The sequence below is a fragment of the Varroa jacobsoni genome, unplaced genomic scaffold (assembly GCF_002532875.2).
Source record: "Varroa jacobsoni isolate VJ856 unplaced genomic scaffold, vjacob_1.0 scaffold_793, whole genome shotgun sequence".
Lineage (NCBI taxonomy): Eukaryota > Metazoa > Arthropoda > Arachnida > Mesostigmata > Varroidae > Varroa > Varroa jacobsoni.
In genome coordinates, this window is record NW_019213695.1 from 100,988 (window position 1) to 117,435 (window position 16,448).

At 41.5% G+C, this 16,448-nt stretch overlaps 1 protein-coding gene across 1 annotated transcript; it reads right to left on the minus strand.

Annotated features, from left to right (window-relative positions):
* Positions 1-3,277: 3,277 nt before the first annotated feature.
* LOC111263831 (uncharacterized) lies at positions 3,278-9,200 on the minus strand. Its single transcript, XM_022839232.2, has 6 exons — positions 8,953-9,200; positions 8,704-8,759; positions 7,058-7,275; positions 6,396-6,428; positions 5,380-5,529; positions 3,278-3,934 (listed from the first exon to the last, which is right to left on the minus strand). The coding sequence occupies exons 2-6, from the start codon at positions 8,723-8,725 to the stop codon at positions 3,884-3,886; spliced, it is 474 nt and encodes a 157-aa protein (XP_022694967.1). The 5' UTR covers positions 8,726-8,759; positions 8,953-9,200; the 3' UTR covers positions 3,278-3,883.
* Positions 9,201-16,448: the final 7,248 nt, after the last annotated feature.

Sequence of the window (16,448 nt, forward strand, 5' to 3'; positions counted from 1 at the left end):
ACCAAATTACGGCAAGGAACATACGCTGTGATAATTGATTGATATTTCATTATATTCAAGGACGACTGGTGACACTGAATTTTCTAAAAAGTAAATTATCTTGAAGGCGATCCTTCGCCCTCAACCCTTAGCCTGAAATCTTTCTGAGCTTCCAAGATCTTCAGAACTAAGGACAATATAATACAAGTTATTATTTTCACATCTAGTTTTGCAACTCCGCAAAGTTCGTATGCGTTTTCCGGCATTACTGGCATTCTGGTAGCGTTTACGTAACAGTTACATCCAAACTCCGAAAAAGTAAGCAGGATCCATATATGGTCTCCATACATATATCCATACAAGGATCGCCTTTAGGCCACTTAAGTAGGTTAACAACAAATTCCGCTAGTTGAACGGCTCGGATATTCGAGTGCCAATGCTAAACGGTGTAAGAAGAATACTTAACATTGAAATGGCCTAGTCCTACAAGAACTCGTGTCGGTTAGCCTGAAGGTCGCTTCCCCCAGATTCTACTCGTACAGCATCACACAATACATCATTTTCAGATGCTTGACAACGTTTTTAGCAACGCAGTGCTTATATTTATGCGTTCATTTCTTAGAATTCTTCAAAATCTCACCAACTGAAGCCTAGTTCGGTTGGCCAGTGATATCTTCATGGATCATGTCCATTAGGTCCTCGTTGGTCGATCATGTTGTCTTCATTAGGTGAATTGCACAAAGTCGTTCGAATCTGTGATATCAGGCAGATTACGATACGTCCTTCAAAATACCCTTGCCCTACAATCATATTTGTTTAGATAATACCTAATGAATAATAAAACACAATTCAGATTTATTAGCAGATGACTGCTGTACTCTTATCAGTAACCTAGTAATGGCGACTTCGCGTACAGTGGTGCTATAGCAAAGTTCGCAACTTAACGTACATAGAACGTATTTGTGTTGATCACTTATCATTCATCATTATTGATATTGATATTAACGCTGTGATGGGACATTGTTGAATGTAATCTAGCATTTTGGGTAGATCTATCAGCACGAATCTAACATTTCAGCAAAAACTGCACAATAGACCCAAAAGCCCAAAACGATCATTCCAACCGAGAGAAACGGTTGAAGAGAGATTCGTATAAATAAAGGCTTCAACCACTCTCATTTGTAATAGAACAGATATCTATTTCCGACGAATACGTTAGTGACGGGACTCGTTGTGCGAGCCCGCGCCGTCGAACTAAATACAGAATCATAGACGTGTGTTTCATAGAGTGTCTTAAACTGAAAGGGTTCAGGGTGTTTCGGATGGCTTGCTAAGACTAGAATGTGTCGAGGTAGATTCTCTTAAGCACATCATTTTTAGACTGTCTCAGTTTCCTTGAGCGCGAATCAATTAGGGATTGTCATTTATTTATAGAACCATTAGAAGTAATATAGTGTAAAAATGGCTGTAATCGATCTAGCTGAGCTTATCCAATAGTTTGTCAAGTATGTTTTAGCACGCAGCCACCTTAACCTAACTGGGGCGGTATACACCTAACGACTATATACTATATTGCATAAAAAATCCAAGCGCAGCTAAGTCGAGACGTTGTTTACGCATCGCCATGTTGCGTGCTCTCAGGACTTTCTCACTCCAACTATTCCGTCAGAATTAGATGCATATGCAAAACAGGCCTCGTAGCACTGCGTACCAGTTGCTTGTTCATAGGCGATATTGTACGGAAGGGTGCACTTGAATCCAATTAACGTTAAACAAGCGCCGAAGCCAAACGGCGCCAGTAGTCATAACTGATCCACGCGTCGCGGGCCTTTCTCTAGCCACAGCCACAACCACTGCTTCCGGTCCTCCTGTCTCGCCGATTTAGCATAGACCCATCATTACGACGGCGACAATCGCCAGCCTCGTCACCGTCTCCCAGAAACTGAAGCTGCACACACCGAGTTAATGGTATAATTTCTGAATGCGAACAAAACAGGAACAAATTATTTTTCTGGCATATCGCGTAGTGATGGCCGCCTATTAGGATTTATAGCCTTGATCACGGCGTCAACCGCGCAATACTATACTGAAAATGAAAATCGAGAATGAATAGAACAAACACTTAAAAGCTAAGAGCCTCCAAAGAAGCATAGGAACACAGGAGGCCATGGAACAGTATAAAGTTTTGCACAGAGGAGTTTTACCAGTACTAAATAGGTAATTGAAGTCGAGTTGCAGAAACCAGATGCGATCACTTAATGGCAAAGTACAATTATGGGCTATCGCCGACTCGATGTTTGTATGGAATGTTGTTTTCGTCGTTTGGCTTTAAAGCGTCGCGTCGTCCTATGTAAAGGCCTTTTGAGCATGTCTAGCAACGAGACAGGTGACTTACAAGGAGGTCGTGGCTACAAATAGTGAATAAAGAAATCAGCTACCTCCTAGTAAGAGGTTACTAGCTGGCTTTCGAGGGTGACGTGGTAAAGCATCGTATTTCTTTCACACCTTAGGCCATTTGAAGGTAACGTGCTCATAACCAGATGATTGACTTACCAAAATGTACAGTGGCGGGGCCCATGCCTCCCTATGGGGCCTCTGTGTGGACAATATAGCCTGCAAGCCAAAACCTAACGGAAAAAAAAGGTTGGTTTGCAAAGCTAAGACATCGACCCTTACAGAGCTACCTATATTGGATAGGAAAAGTCTTATTGGGCTCCTGCATATTAAGATATGAAGGCTGGTCCACTGCTATGCGTGACAGAAGAAACGACGATCATGAGATGGCAAGGCTAACTGTCATTTCGTAGCTTAAGCTAAATATATTTTTGAAAATCTACAAAGGTATGATTCGAGCAATCGCCACTTGCGGATGTCCTACCTCGTACTTAGATATTTCTCGAAGTACAGCATCTTAGTAAAGACGACGCGGAAATTTCAACTTGCTGAATACAATTTTCCTGCTAGCCGGGTTCTCATGCACTAATCGTAAATATCAAACAGAAATGTATGTTCTGGCGACCGTCCTTCGTTTTAGGCAAATGTTTAGAATAACACTTGTCACGGACAGTATAAGCGTTAACGCGTTTCAGTTGGTTAGCGATCAGAGGCAACGCTAGTGGGGCTGATCCAGCAGGAGCACGTCGAGCAACCCCTGATCTATCCAAGCAACAAAAGTTAATCATTCACTATCCTATTTTAACCTAGTATTTGCCAAATTACGTTAAGGTGGCTAAACTTCAAGTCTTAATCCCGTCTCCCGTCTTTATTACCAACGATAAAGAACATACTGACATGATCATATGCTTCAAAATAATTTATTCAATACTGGGGCCCGTGCATAACAATTGAATAGTAGTTTTTCAGGGTGGCCTTGGTATTCCCTGTATCTGTGCATGACTCTTACTAGGGTGCGTATTAGTAACGATATATTTCGAATGGGCTATCGGTCGCAGCTAACCAGATTGTTGCTTCCAGCTAGATGCCGTTACATTTCAGTATTGTCGCTGATATCCATAGATGTCCTTTGACTTATTTAATTACGTTCTTTGCTTGGATTGGTAGGCCAGGATTAATATAATACTATATTGTGCATTACGCATTCTCCCTATACAAGCAGCTACTAACTCATCTAGCAACAAATTATAGCAATGTAAAAATCCTTAGTAACATGCGTATAGTTCAACGATTAACTCGCTTCGATAACGCACGAACCTCATTAGCTATACTAGCATGGCATTTTCAATTTGCCCACTTCATCACTGATCGAATTCCGACCACGAACAGGGTAATCGAACGTTTACTTTTACTTTTCACATTGTGACCGTTAGCCTACCCTAGTCTCCATTTGCATCTTCTTTCTAGGCGGCGTTCCAGTTGTAGCCGTGGAGTTCGAAATCGGTCCTTGTTATCCAGACTTCAACGAAGGTCGATGAGTTCTTATGCGGTTCCTGCAGAGCTATCAATTTAATAAGACAAGAAAAAATAAGTATAGATGTATGCTAAAACCTAATTTAAAAGATCAGGCTATAAAATCGAATTTAATCTGTATAAAAAAAATCAACATGATCGACGTGATTAAATCAGGGGGCATATTTTAGTCTCAGAACGATAAGGGGGTTCGGTGGCGGGGTTGAAGACGACTGGATTGATTGATTGATTGAAAACTATTTTTCACATAGCTGACCCTTCTTGCATTATGCCATAGATGCGAGTCCTACTTACTCATTTCTCTATTGATAATTTAGCAATACTCGGCTCACTATGATTACATATAGGCAAATTTCTCGTGCCACCTACACTATACAGCCTATAATCGCATAAGAGCGTTGACTTTTCTATATACTCTCTGGATTGGACGTCTGCTCAGCATCAGGGGCCGGCCTATTAGAATGCTTGTTTCATTTGTCATTAATGAGAGTAAGGTCGACTTTTTTTTTTACCTTAAGGATATGTCTAAGGATAAGATATTACTGGAGTGTAGCTTTCATTGTCTTAAATCAAAGAAGAAGTTTTGCTGACGAAATGGAGACTTCATCGTTTTCAAATTGCCCAGTAAGAAATACAGCACCCAGTGAACACGACGTCATTCACATGACGTTTCTGCTCGATATGCGTGTTAGGACTTCATTAGCAGAGTTTGCACTCGACGCTCTCGGTAGGGATAGGCTCGTTTGGCAGCGAAGATCCCTGCGGCCAGTTTTTATTTATCCAGTGCTTTAACAAAGACCGTGATTTAATGCAAGACTGCTTTTGGGTAGAACGATACATGGTCTGACGACATACCGACCTCAGCTTTAAATGCTCAGGTCCATTGACCTTTAACAGGGCTCGATCTCAGGTTTAGCATTTGAACGCGGGCAAGAGTTTTGCACACATGTTACGTACGAGGCTAACAATTTGTTTCTAGATTAACTTGTAGCTGGCCGCGCGCCATTGATACTGACTTCTTCCCCGTAAATAATTTAGAAGAATTCATCAGGTGCCTTAATTCGTAATTTTTCTTATATGCAAAGTCAGTAAGATAGCAACTTGGAGACGTCTCCCTTGACTTCGCAATGTGTGACCGTCAGACCCTATAAACATACACTGCGGCCAATGTCATCTCATCAGTTGAAATAGAGCCTATTTAAAATTACACGCTGATGACGCCTAGACTACGGCGGTAGACAGTGTTAAAAAACATGGCGTAAACTAAGGGAACTTTTTAAAATTGTTATATTTCTCATACGTGTTTAGTATATGTAGCTTAATATTTATTTCTTTACAGGGCAACTTGTATTGCGAAACCAAAAGACAGTCATCAAAGATTAGAAGGAACCCACTAGAAGTTAATTCATAAGATGTCGAATGTTAACGTAAATTTTTAAGAGTCAATGGTATGTTGGGCACGAAATAAATTACCTTTCGGAAGTGTTCTAACATACAAATCGTGAACTTCATGGCGGGCAGTGGGGCCTGACACTCTAACGCTGCTTTCTCGAACCGTGTTCCTTTAAAGTCTCCCACAGCCGTAAATAGCGTGCCCACGTTCACGCTACGGTCCGGTCGGATCTACGAAACCTCCAAAAGGTTGTAGGAGAAGACACCAAGATCTTTACTAACAATTTATATAATATTACTATCCTCTTTATTTGGACACTATTGTCACAAGTAATATTGGTCAATCTGGGCGCTCCAGAACCGTGAGGTTCCACTATTTACACAGAAGAAAATTACTCATGGGGAACGGAAGGTGTACAAGCACATAAAATTTTATGATTTTTCAATTCCCGAGATCGTCGCTTATAAAAGTACGACTTTAATTACCACTGAATGAAGAGTTCGACCGCAGTTGTCTAGGCAACAGAGACATTTTGAATTAGTCAGCTTAAGTGAGCCTTAAGCTCCTGTTAATACGACCTGCAGGAAATGGAGTAATATGCCCTCAGGGACTAAGTTACAGGAATGCTTCGATCTGTGACAAACGCAGACCACTAAAGGCTGATCAAAATCCGCCACAGAACCTTCCTTCGGGCAAGCCTTTTTTTTAGGGACATGAATAAAATAACCTAGGTTGGCTCAGTGCAACTATGCGCCAAATAAATTATCCTAGCCAGTCTCGTGGAGCTGTGTGAAGTACATCAAAACAAACAGCGGAATAATTATGACAGCGACAATACCAGTGATACCTAGAATGCTAGGTAATGAACTACACTCTCAAACTCATCCATATCTTTAGACCTTACCATGCGATATTCTAGTGTGCAGATGATGAAAGGCTTGTATAATGAATGAAGTGATAAGTATATTATATGTCCTCAATGGCCTTGCTATCGTCGGAAACTATGCACGTGCAGCTACGTGATCTATAGCCATTATCGTCTTGATGATATTGCGCTCTATGCGATGATTTTGAAAATCAATCGAGCCTTACTTACCGCGTTAGCGAGTCGAAGGATGCACTCGAAACCCTGTCCGCAAACGATATATAATTATTTTTATTATGGTATGGTATTTGCAGAAATCTATGTTTATCGAATCTTCACATGTCAGTTTTGAAATATTATAATTTGTCTTGACGAAAACGCAGGACATCAATAACAAGTGCATCAAGAGATACCGAAAGACAAGCACTTCGTAGAACTTCACTAAGCCATCATAATAATATTTATTTTCTTGTAAAGCGACTTCTGCTTTATTACTACATTCTGATCACGCAATACAGGGCCGTTATGCTGTACAACGTCCCGGACCAATGAATCTGAGCGGATCACTGAAAGCATATCTCGCACCCAGGCCCAATACGTACGAGCCGCAGGAATCCAGGGCGAATATTGAGGGAACTTCGTTAGCTTTTCGACCTTATTTCTAGGCTTATACGGTTTTAACTGAGAATGTAGTTAAGAAAGCAGCCAGAGCTCAACGAAGCTAAAGATTAAAAAAGAACCATTAATGCCGGTATAGTCAGACGGGTCGGACTATGATACATAGCTTTTACAGCCAGCGGTGACATGGTTTTATATGTTCTACGGATAGCCGACGCGACTCACTGAATTTCTCTGTCCTTTCAAAGGTATAATTATGATTATATTGGCCATACAATTATAAAGCGGTAGACAGTGCCTGACGTTCGCGCCGATTCTATACATTCCTGAAAGCGAGGCGATACGGTGGCGGGCAGCTCCTGCGAAATGCAATTGAGCAGAGTAATTTTTGTCTGCACGTTCGACGACACCGGACTAGGTAGCGGAAAGATAAGCGAGAGTGATAGAACGCGCAAAAACCAAAACGTCTTCACACGCCTACCACCGATATGACCTGAAACGAATTCGGGTATCGTACTCGTAAAATCTGCACCTAAGCTAAGTATACAAATTATCCGACAACGTTTTGTAACGGATGAGCCAACGAACGGTACGGTAAAGATAATTAGATAGCTGTGCTCATATATCGACATACACTCGTGGGAACTATTAGTAAATTTGCTGAGAGAGTGACGCCTACGCATCTCTTTAACACTTATACTTTATCAATCATGACTCCATTGGCTTGATATTGTTACTACAGCTAACTCATCAAATTTTTGTTTAATCTCTGTGAAAAAGTATAGCAATTAGAGAAAATTAGCTGCAGTTAGTCAAAGGGCTCAGACAGTAATTTGTCATGACAGTCACAGAGATCGATATAATTAAAGAGGAAACGAAGCAAACGTCAACGAACCTTCCATATTGACATGAGTTCCCATAGGACATTTTATTCTATGGAAATGTCTAATAGATGTCATGTGTGGATATTTCCATGGCAAATTTTATTCTATCCCAACAAAGGATTTTAACGTTTAATGAGCATTTTACCGGGTTATATTGGAGCGGGCGCGTCACGGGGCAAAGGATTCGTAATTGAGCTATCACTGGACAAAGCAATCGTTAAAAGATGAACAGTTCGTTAGTGTTGAGCTCTGGCTTTCATTTACGACGAGTGACTGGTGCCAACAAAGGGATGAAGAGAAGCTGCTAAGATCACCGATTTTCAAAACGGGTTAGATTTTACAGGATGCAGATTTGTGGGCCAAATCACTTTGACAAAGCAATAGGAGATATTTAGACTAAAGAACGTTACAAACGCTTTCGGATTATGCATGTTTGTGATTTTTTGAAAGGTTCTCTCGCTCACAATTGAAGCTTATCCGCTTGTTGACACACTGTATAGATCACTACATATTCTTACAAGGTGAGTGGCATAGAATTTGTGTAGGAACCGTGCCATATTTGTGCTAATGTGTAAACAACATCTCCTAACATAACCTATACAGTCGTTTGCGCCTCTGTTGATGCTAAAAGTATCCAGATGTAACAACGAACGTGAATCCTCTGCTACGGAGACGAATACTGTTACATGCAATAGGTAATTTTTGCAGTTGATATAGCTCTAATATAGCTAGTGCGCTGTTTAATGTTTTCAACTTAAGACACCTTACCGGAAAGGTCTAGAAATAGCAAGGAACGATAAAGCTAACTGTATAGGATGTTTGTTATGCAAAACATGTCTTCCTAGGAAGGTAGGCGCAAAAGACGGATGCTAAGCATATGTAATACAGCTCAAAGAAGTGATATGATTAATCCAATAATTGTTTGCTCCGAAAAACAACATTGATATATTTTCTTATGCTACACGGTTTTTCTTGGACTTTCCATGGAACATGAAGACTGTGCTGTTAACAGGGGTGTAATATATAGTGACACTTACCACAATAGCTTAGTCTAACCATCGTCGTCGTTTTCTGTCGAGAAGCTCATCAAACCCTAGAAAAATCATATTCAAACCAAACTTTTAGCGTTTCACAGCGGCAGACGCCGCACGCGAGACACAGACACGCACGCTCACACACACGGACGCAGTCATGCCTATAGCCAGCAGCATTTTGATAAAAAGCTTCCTTTTAAACTTGAATTATAATTAGTTCGCAGCGAACGTCTAGTTTATTGAGTACCGTACCTTGTCGCACGTTAACACAGCAGCGCCTTTTCACCTTCGCTCCTGTCCATTTCGACAACCTTCTGCGGGACCTCAGTCTGCGAGACCTCCGTAGTACCACTCGGTCCGTTCCTACATATGATGCAGAGGGCTACCTCAGCTTGTACAGAGGAGTACGTTTTTAATCCCGCACGTCGTGAGCGCGCTGGCAAGCACAGAGATTTATTGAGTGCATGGTCCACAAGCTCTCGGCACCCTCGTTGGTCCCTAGCCGCACCCGAATCAACTTGTGCCAGCTGTGCCCATTGCTGAGATGACGCCAAGCGTGGCCAGGGGCGCAGAGTTTTACGCTCTTTGTAGGTTCAGAACGTTCTGTATATATTCGGTGCACGTGAAGATATGCGAGATTTCGGTCGGTGGTGAACTGAACCAATGGCAGCACTATTACCATCACCACAGCAATCGACAATGAAGGGGGAACTAGCCGTTACGTGCGAGGCAAGCACTAGATGGGTAACGGCTAACTCGCACGCATACCGTAAGCGTAACATACGACATGGACATACGCACAAAACCCATAATGCTATTCGGTGTAAATTCTCTCGTGCGCGAAGATTAAGAAGTGTGGGGCCATAAGGGGGTAAGCGGTGGCAAGCTGGCGGATTCTCTTCTCTGAAAATTAAAATTGAATTTTAACTCAACCGCAACAATTTGCTTCGTGTCAGGCCATCTTTCCCATGGTAAGGACGACTTTTACCTGTACGTAGATAACATGTAGAAAATTACAACTATCAGATCAGCATCGAATGCTTTCTAGACGAGAGCAACGAATGTTAACTTAGAATTTAAAGAAGCTAATCAAATCTCAAGTTGCGGGCCCGTATGTCCACCATCGATTATCGATTATGTCAGCTAGCAGACCTCGATAAAATGACAAACCATGAACTCAGATTCTAATTGTCCATTTACTATCTATTAGGTAAGCTAGCACCCGATCGTATAGCACCGCTCCCGGTATATACGATAGAGCAACACATGTTTCACATCCCTTTGAATCCAAGCGGTAAAGTTATCCAATTTTATCGGCATTTGACGAGTGTGGCGACATAAAGGAGTTACAAGCCATAATCTATATATTATAACCAGCCCAGGGGCTTCGGTCCGGTCGGGTACCGTCAAATGGTCGACCCCTTGCAGTGCAGCTTGCAAGATCTGTGGATTTTTATGGCTGCATCCAATGTTTTTGATTGCCGTGCTTCAGTCGGATATGTGACGCATTTCCTCAGTGGACAACGAAAACGGGGAATACAAAAATTTAGCAGATAAGAAGACCGCTGATAATGCTTAGGGAAAGTATAGTCCGAGCTAGGTGATCTAATAACTTCGTATCTAATATCGATCTACGAAGAACCACCAATCTCAGAGAACGTGAAACGCTGCATTTCTACAATTAAAATTTCGCTGTAGAAAATTATTTTCATTCAAGCAAAAAATAAGCAGCTCAACATCATTGAGCAATCCTCTACATACTTTTGAAGCTGCTCCGACGGCCTCATTAACGGATATAGTAAACATCATATGATGTACAGATTCGCCTACGTCTAGGCGCCAAACTTTTTAATTTAAGAAGTTCACATCGGCGAGCTAGCCAGCTTTTTTTTTTAAATAAAGTAAAAACAAGTTGAGTAAAGAAAGTGCTTACATCCTAGACCATATTCAGAAGTATAGAGAAGCTTGTTACGTACAAAAGCAATACATTTAAAAATGGCAAATAGATTGGTTAATATATCGAAGCATCCCTGAATCAAGTAAGATTCCTTCAAACAGCCATCGTGAGTTGAAACTAAAAAAATGAGACAATGTAATCATATTAATAACATGGAAATTCACTACATGTGTGTCTAGTCGACGTGTGCATTTAGAACCTAGTGTTTATCGAAAAAAAAAAAAGCTCTGTTTCTATAGTATTATATAAACAAATAGAGTAATTAACAAAGCTAAACGATCAGTGTTCATTATGTGCTGTGTCAATGAGCCGCGCTATGGCTCTGATAGTCTCCTTTATGACATGTGCCCCCTTCTTCACTTCAATATCATATAGTTTCATACTGTATGTATATTTTGTGTTGATTTGTTCATTGGCGACACAGCTTTGTATTAAGAATGTTTTTTTCCTCTATATATAATGTGCGCCATATAGTTACTATTCATTGTAAAACTTCGATAGTACAGTAGAAGCTTCCATAACCGTGTTCAAAGAGAATTCAAGGCTGAAAGTTGTGAGATACACTAAAGGACCTTAGAAGTACGATAATATTGAAAACCATTTTGCACAATAGTATCGAATTATTATTCCCTTCACCAAAGCTTACCGTCTGTATATTGCAAAGTAATATTGATTACTCGACGTTCTCGTGTGCTTGTATAAGGCGATACCGATATAATGCCTTGAGGCCGCCCGTGAGAAGATCAATAGTATAAGGCCGATGTAGATTTGTTTTCTCCCTTAAACACCGAGTGTCGTGTACGAGCGTTTCAAGTTTTTGCGTGACGCTGCGAATGTGGGTCTGTGTACGCTGCGATGTAACTGTATCTCTTTGTGTGTGGCTCGTATATGTTTTTCTTTAAGCCTAGGGATTCTTTTCTTCTTAGCTGCTTTCGACTACATGTTTTGCTTTGGCGACGATGACCTTCAAGCGAAGGAGCCTTCCTATTGATCGGTGCGTCGCAGTTGTTCGTGTGACAATGGCGTTCTCAACGATTTAGGCAGACCAGGTTCTTCCGTCGAGCCGCCCTATCTTGTTTGGTAATGTCCTTGTTTGGTAATGTCTTGTTTCGTTAATAATCTCTTTGTTGTCGCCGGCTATGATATGATGAGGTCATGCATAAAACGCTGTGCGGCTGCCTCTAGCTGGTTCTAAGGAAACTGCCTCGTATTGTTCGTGTGACACCACGACATTCTGGCTTCATCTTTTTTGCCCGCTTTCTGTTATTTAATTAATTGGCCATGCGGGTCGACAACATTCGCAAGGTTTTTTCTACCTGTTATTCTAGCTTAAGCGAATGCTAAAGAATAGCAGCTATCGTTGCAAAGTATCTATTTTGCTGGCGTCACTGCACAGAATATACCAAGGCTATAGCTTGAAACCCTCAAAGCCAACGTACTACACAACATGCAATTTAGAGCGTCTGCTCGCAGTAGTTAGTAGTCAGTTCATGTAACGCCAAAACGTCCGCTAACAACGGTCGGGCACTTTGCAGCGCTAGTTATCCTCTATCAGATTTGGATAAACAACAAATGGCTAGTGCAGACGGAAATGGCGTTGTGCGCAAAGAATCGCAGCTTACAGACTTTCATTTCGGCTCGCCGTTCCTATATCCCAAAGTAACGGCCATGAAGGTGGCGTTAAATATGGCGTAGTACGATTATTGAAATTTTTATTAAGATGACCAGAATGGGCCAATGTTGAGAAGCATATGATTCTCCACATTCGAGTGCTGCTCAGTATGGGTGACAGTTGTTGCCAGAGAACCCCTGTAATCACTAGCTATTCACCCTGGAAACCGCGCTGATTGGCCCCCAAAATATGCGTATCTATTTCTCCTTTGTTATTTTATGAACGATTCCAACCTTGCTCATGGCCTAAACGCTTCATTCCCGAAACTGGAGTATACCTGCGCGGTTAAAATGGCACCGTCTGCGCGCGTCGTTGGACAGACCAATTTCAAATGAATTTGTGCATTTCCGTTAGGACTCCTTCTTTTTGGCGGTAGGATCTAATATGGTAGAGGACGCTGAAAACACAATATAATTTATTTACGCTAGCAGGTCGGCTTGTAAAGTAAACATGTATCGGTAGAATAATATGTTTATCCGACCGTGTACGCCCATTTCCTTCTCACACGGTTTCACTGGGCAATCTGCCGTGTTCTCCTCTGTGACGATCAACAGGCATGCAATGATGCCATCTCAATAGTCATTTGCATCGTCCGGCGTAATTCCGATGCCTTGCGAGGATTAGGTCAAAGGCTGTGCCTTCCAATCGCGAAAGGGAATATTTTTTGGTTGTAGTTCAACGGTTAACATAAGTGATTTCTTTTTCGGGACACTTGATCATTCATATTGGATAGTTTCCAATTATTTTTTATTACTGCATCGTGTCCTGTTATAATGCTGTCACTAAAATTAGATAGTCTGTACGAACAGAGAATGAGCTTTGAGCTTATGGGACTGACGTTTATAATAAGGTAAAAATGGGTTCGACAGCAAATTACTATTTCGGCAACCAGTGATATAAAACAGCAACTATTTGCCTAAGTAAGCATTTTATTATTACTAAAGACATATATTCAGATACTATATGCTATTAGAACATATAAGTATACAAGCTTATAAACCCTATTTAAATATAAAAGGTTGATTTTCTTTTAACTGCATTAATAGTGTCAAATTGGAAGCTAGGCTCACTGGGTTCGGCTCCAGATCTGTTCGAATAAAGGTACGTAGATAGGTGAGTTTGTAAGTTGGAGTTTTGAGCTGTCATAGTACGTGTCGTTGAATCTTAGCTATGACTCAGGTCATCGTGTGGCCTTAATGCACATCGGCCGACGCTGAAAAATATCCGAACATATTTTAAATATACAAGGTAACTAAAAGAAGCTTCATGTTCCACGTTTATCACTACATTGTACTTTGATTATTATTCTTGTTAACGTTCGTTTTTCGAAAAGTGTTTAGGGCAATTTTATACGCTATTCAACATATGTACATGAGCAGTACTAAGAGACAGTTTTGATATCACATTTTTTGTAGGCCTTAGGAACTGAGAATCTAGTCTCTTGGTCGGTCAAGTGATTGAAAACAAGATCTACAAAGTTACTTTTGTTCTTCATGACGTTATGAGTGGTACAAGCGATTCTCGCTCACCTGATTTCCTAGGCAGAAGACACCTATCAAACATTTTCTAGCCCTGTACGACTACTCTATAAAGTAACATCTATGGGCGTGTACCCTTCGGATTTTGTGGGTCGTCACCGACTGCAGCTAATGAAGCTACTTCTATGCCTCTGTGAAAGAACCTCTTAGCGCCTTCACACGTTTGCCATTGTAATGTCTGGGTCGCATTCCGCGAGAACCTCCCTGAAGACTAGTCGCTTCCAATTTGTCACTTGCGCATAGGCCTCAGCAACCAACCACTTTTCCTATCCTGATTGACTAATGTCGAAGCTGGCTTGCAAAGTAGTGCCTCCCACGTTCATCGTATGCAAATTGTCTCTTGGTTGTCCTGAGGGCTTCTCAACTGGCTAGGAAGTCAGAAAGTCTGTCAAGGGATGACGAAATGAAAACAGAGAAACGTCCGATGAGTAGCCAGTACGTGCGTCGACGTTGAAATACTACTTGAGGCCGAAGTATGCGGCAGGACCTATTGCACATTGACGAGTACGGATAAGTCAAGGAAGGACACGTGCATTGGATTTTGAATGTGGCTAGAATAAATTGCATTCGCTGAACCTGAACAGTCAACGTTATTTGTTACGTCACACCCATAAGTGTGGTTTCTTTGTCACTGACAATACAAACACTGAAAATTTGAAAGAAAACATAATATGTAAAAAAGAATCGTTATATTACTCTTTTTATGTCTTTTTAAACGTTTCTATTTCGTGTAGCTTTTCAGTTTAAGTAATAATCGCTGCCTAACTGCTATGCATCATATTGTACTTGGCATGGCTCACTAAAATGGGTTATGACCCGTTTGCAACATACGTGGCCGGTCCGAATATGACGCTCTCACATCTATTGTGATGATTTGCTATATGCCACATTTCATTTTTACCCACTTAAATCGTCTACTTCGGAAACGTCATATCATTCTTGTTGTGGTTAGGCATCTCTTCAGGTCTCGTCTTGGCAGTTGATTTCAATGTGCCACTATGTGTTCCTTACCAGTTTGTGTGTCTCCTTGTCTTCTTTATTCTTCCTTTCGCAATTGGTTTGCGCCTGTTATAACAACGCCTTTAACTGCGTCACTCTGTCATCTAGTTCCTCCACCTGCTCAGTTTTCATCTGGTTCCACGCTTTTCTTTGGTAAAGTCCTGGCTCATCCATGCTTTTCGCGTTGCTGCTATTTCCGTGGTTTGATTGTTATTGCTTATGCCCCGGGGCAACGAACATTGCTTGGTGGTGGCTTTTTGTCGGCTGATTACTTCGTGGCAGTGAGTTTCGTTGCATGTGCTTGTGTTTGTTCGGGTTCTTTTCTGTTCGACTCTCAGAGAACGACAGCACATTGTGAAAGTTGATAATCAGAGGTTGTCATGATCTTCCCTAACAAAAGTCGTAGCTTCTTCTAGACTCCACCTTCAGTATCGTTTCGGATATCTCTGTCGCTTCGGACTTCATCGTGTTCTGTTTGGGACTACCATAGATAGACCTCAGCTCATTGTTCCTGTCCTGCGCCTCGCCTCCCTCATTTTCAAATGCTGTTACTACCACAGCGTAGTGCCAACCCCAGTAGAGTCGCCACAAGCGTCGCTGCCACCCGTATTGCTGCCGTCATCGCTCGGTGGTGTTCTCTTCCGGCGCCAATTGCGCAAACACGCCCTGCTTTTCTTGTTCAACAGACGGAAAGTCTCCTTAGCCAGAACGCTTCGTTCTTCTTCTGTTGTCGTCGTTGTTGCCAGGGCTACGAAGGTTGTTGTTGAGACAACGTGACGTGACCGGAATAATGTGTCTCGCGCATCTTCACCTTTTTATTTACGGACGTCAAACGCGGCAACTTGTGTGTTTCGCCGAACTCTCTCTTGCTCTCTCCGTCTGTCGATCTGTGTGCGTTTCTCTTGAGGGGTTTTTTTTGTTGACGCTGGCGTTAGCCCGTTCTCGCAGTTGCTGGCTCGTTCATAGGCGCTGACTGCTGAAAAAGAGGCTGTGAAGAAGAAAGCTTTTTTTCTTTTTCTTTTTTTTATCGTTGCTTAGATCCCTTCTTAGCTTCAGCTTGTTTGTTTATTGTCATGTATTTTGTTCTTGGATATGTTGCCAGCAGCGAAGTAGCCTGGAAAAGAAGGAGTCTTAAAAAGAAGGACAAGGCGACGCTTTACAGCGTAGAAAGCAGCCGCATACAACTGCTACTAAAAGGCCTCTACTGTTTTCGCGGAAGCCCGTTAAGCTGTATGTAAGCGAGGTAGATTGTAGTTGGTCATCGTGGTTTCAAGATATGGTCTATGTATGATTCAGACGTTCGATTTCACTGTGACAAAAAAGCACAGTGTAATAAGCATAACATGACGTTGTCTGATTTTAAGCACCCTTTTTTATCATTACATTTACTAAAGCTTAAATCAAACTGTATTTTTTATTGTATTACTGTTAGGTATATATACATTTCTCTATTTATCATATACACCCTCTTTACGTTGCCGTATCGGAAGACGATAGTTTCCGACTTGACAATGCGTATTGTTTGCTTATTTAATTTAAGAGCTCCAGAGCAATTTTTAGTCCAAACCCGTTAAGCCAATAC

Coding starts and splice junctions, on each gene's coding strand:
- LOC111263831 (XM_022839232.2), bottom strand. CDS start 8,725: ATGGTTAGACTAAGCTATTGTG. Junction 5,530..6,395: donor TCCTTCGACTCGCTAACGCG/GTAAGTAAGGCT, acceptor GAGGTTTCGTAG/ATCCGACCGGACCGTAGCGT. Junction 3,935..5,379: donor TGTTAGAACACTTCCGAAAG/GTAATTTATTTC, acceptor TTAAATTGATAG/CTCTGCAGGAACCGCATAAG.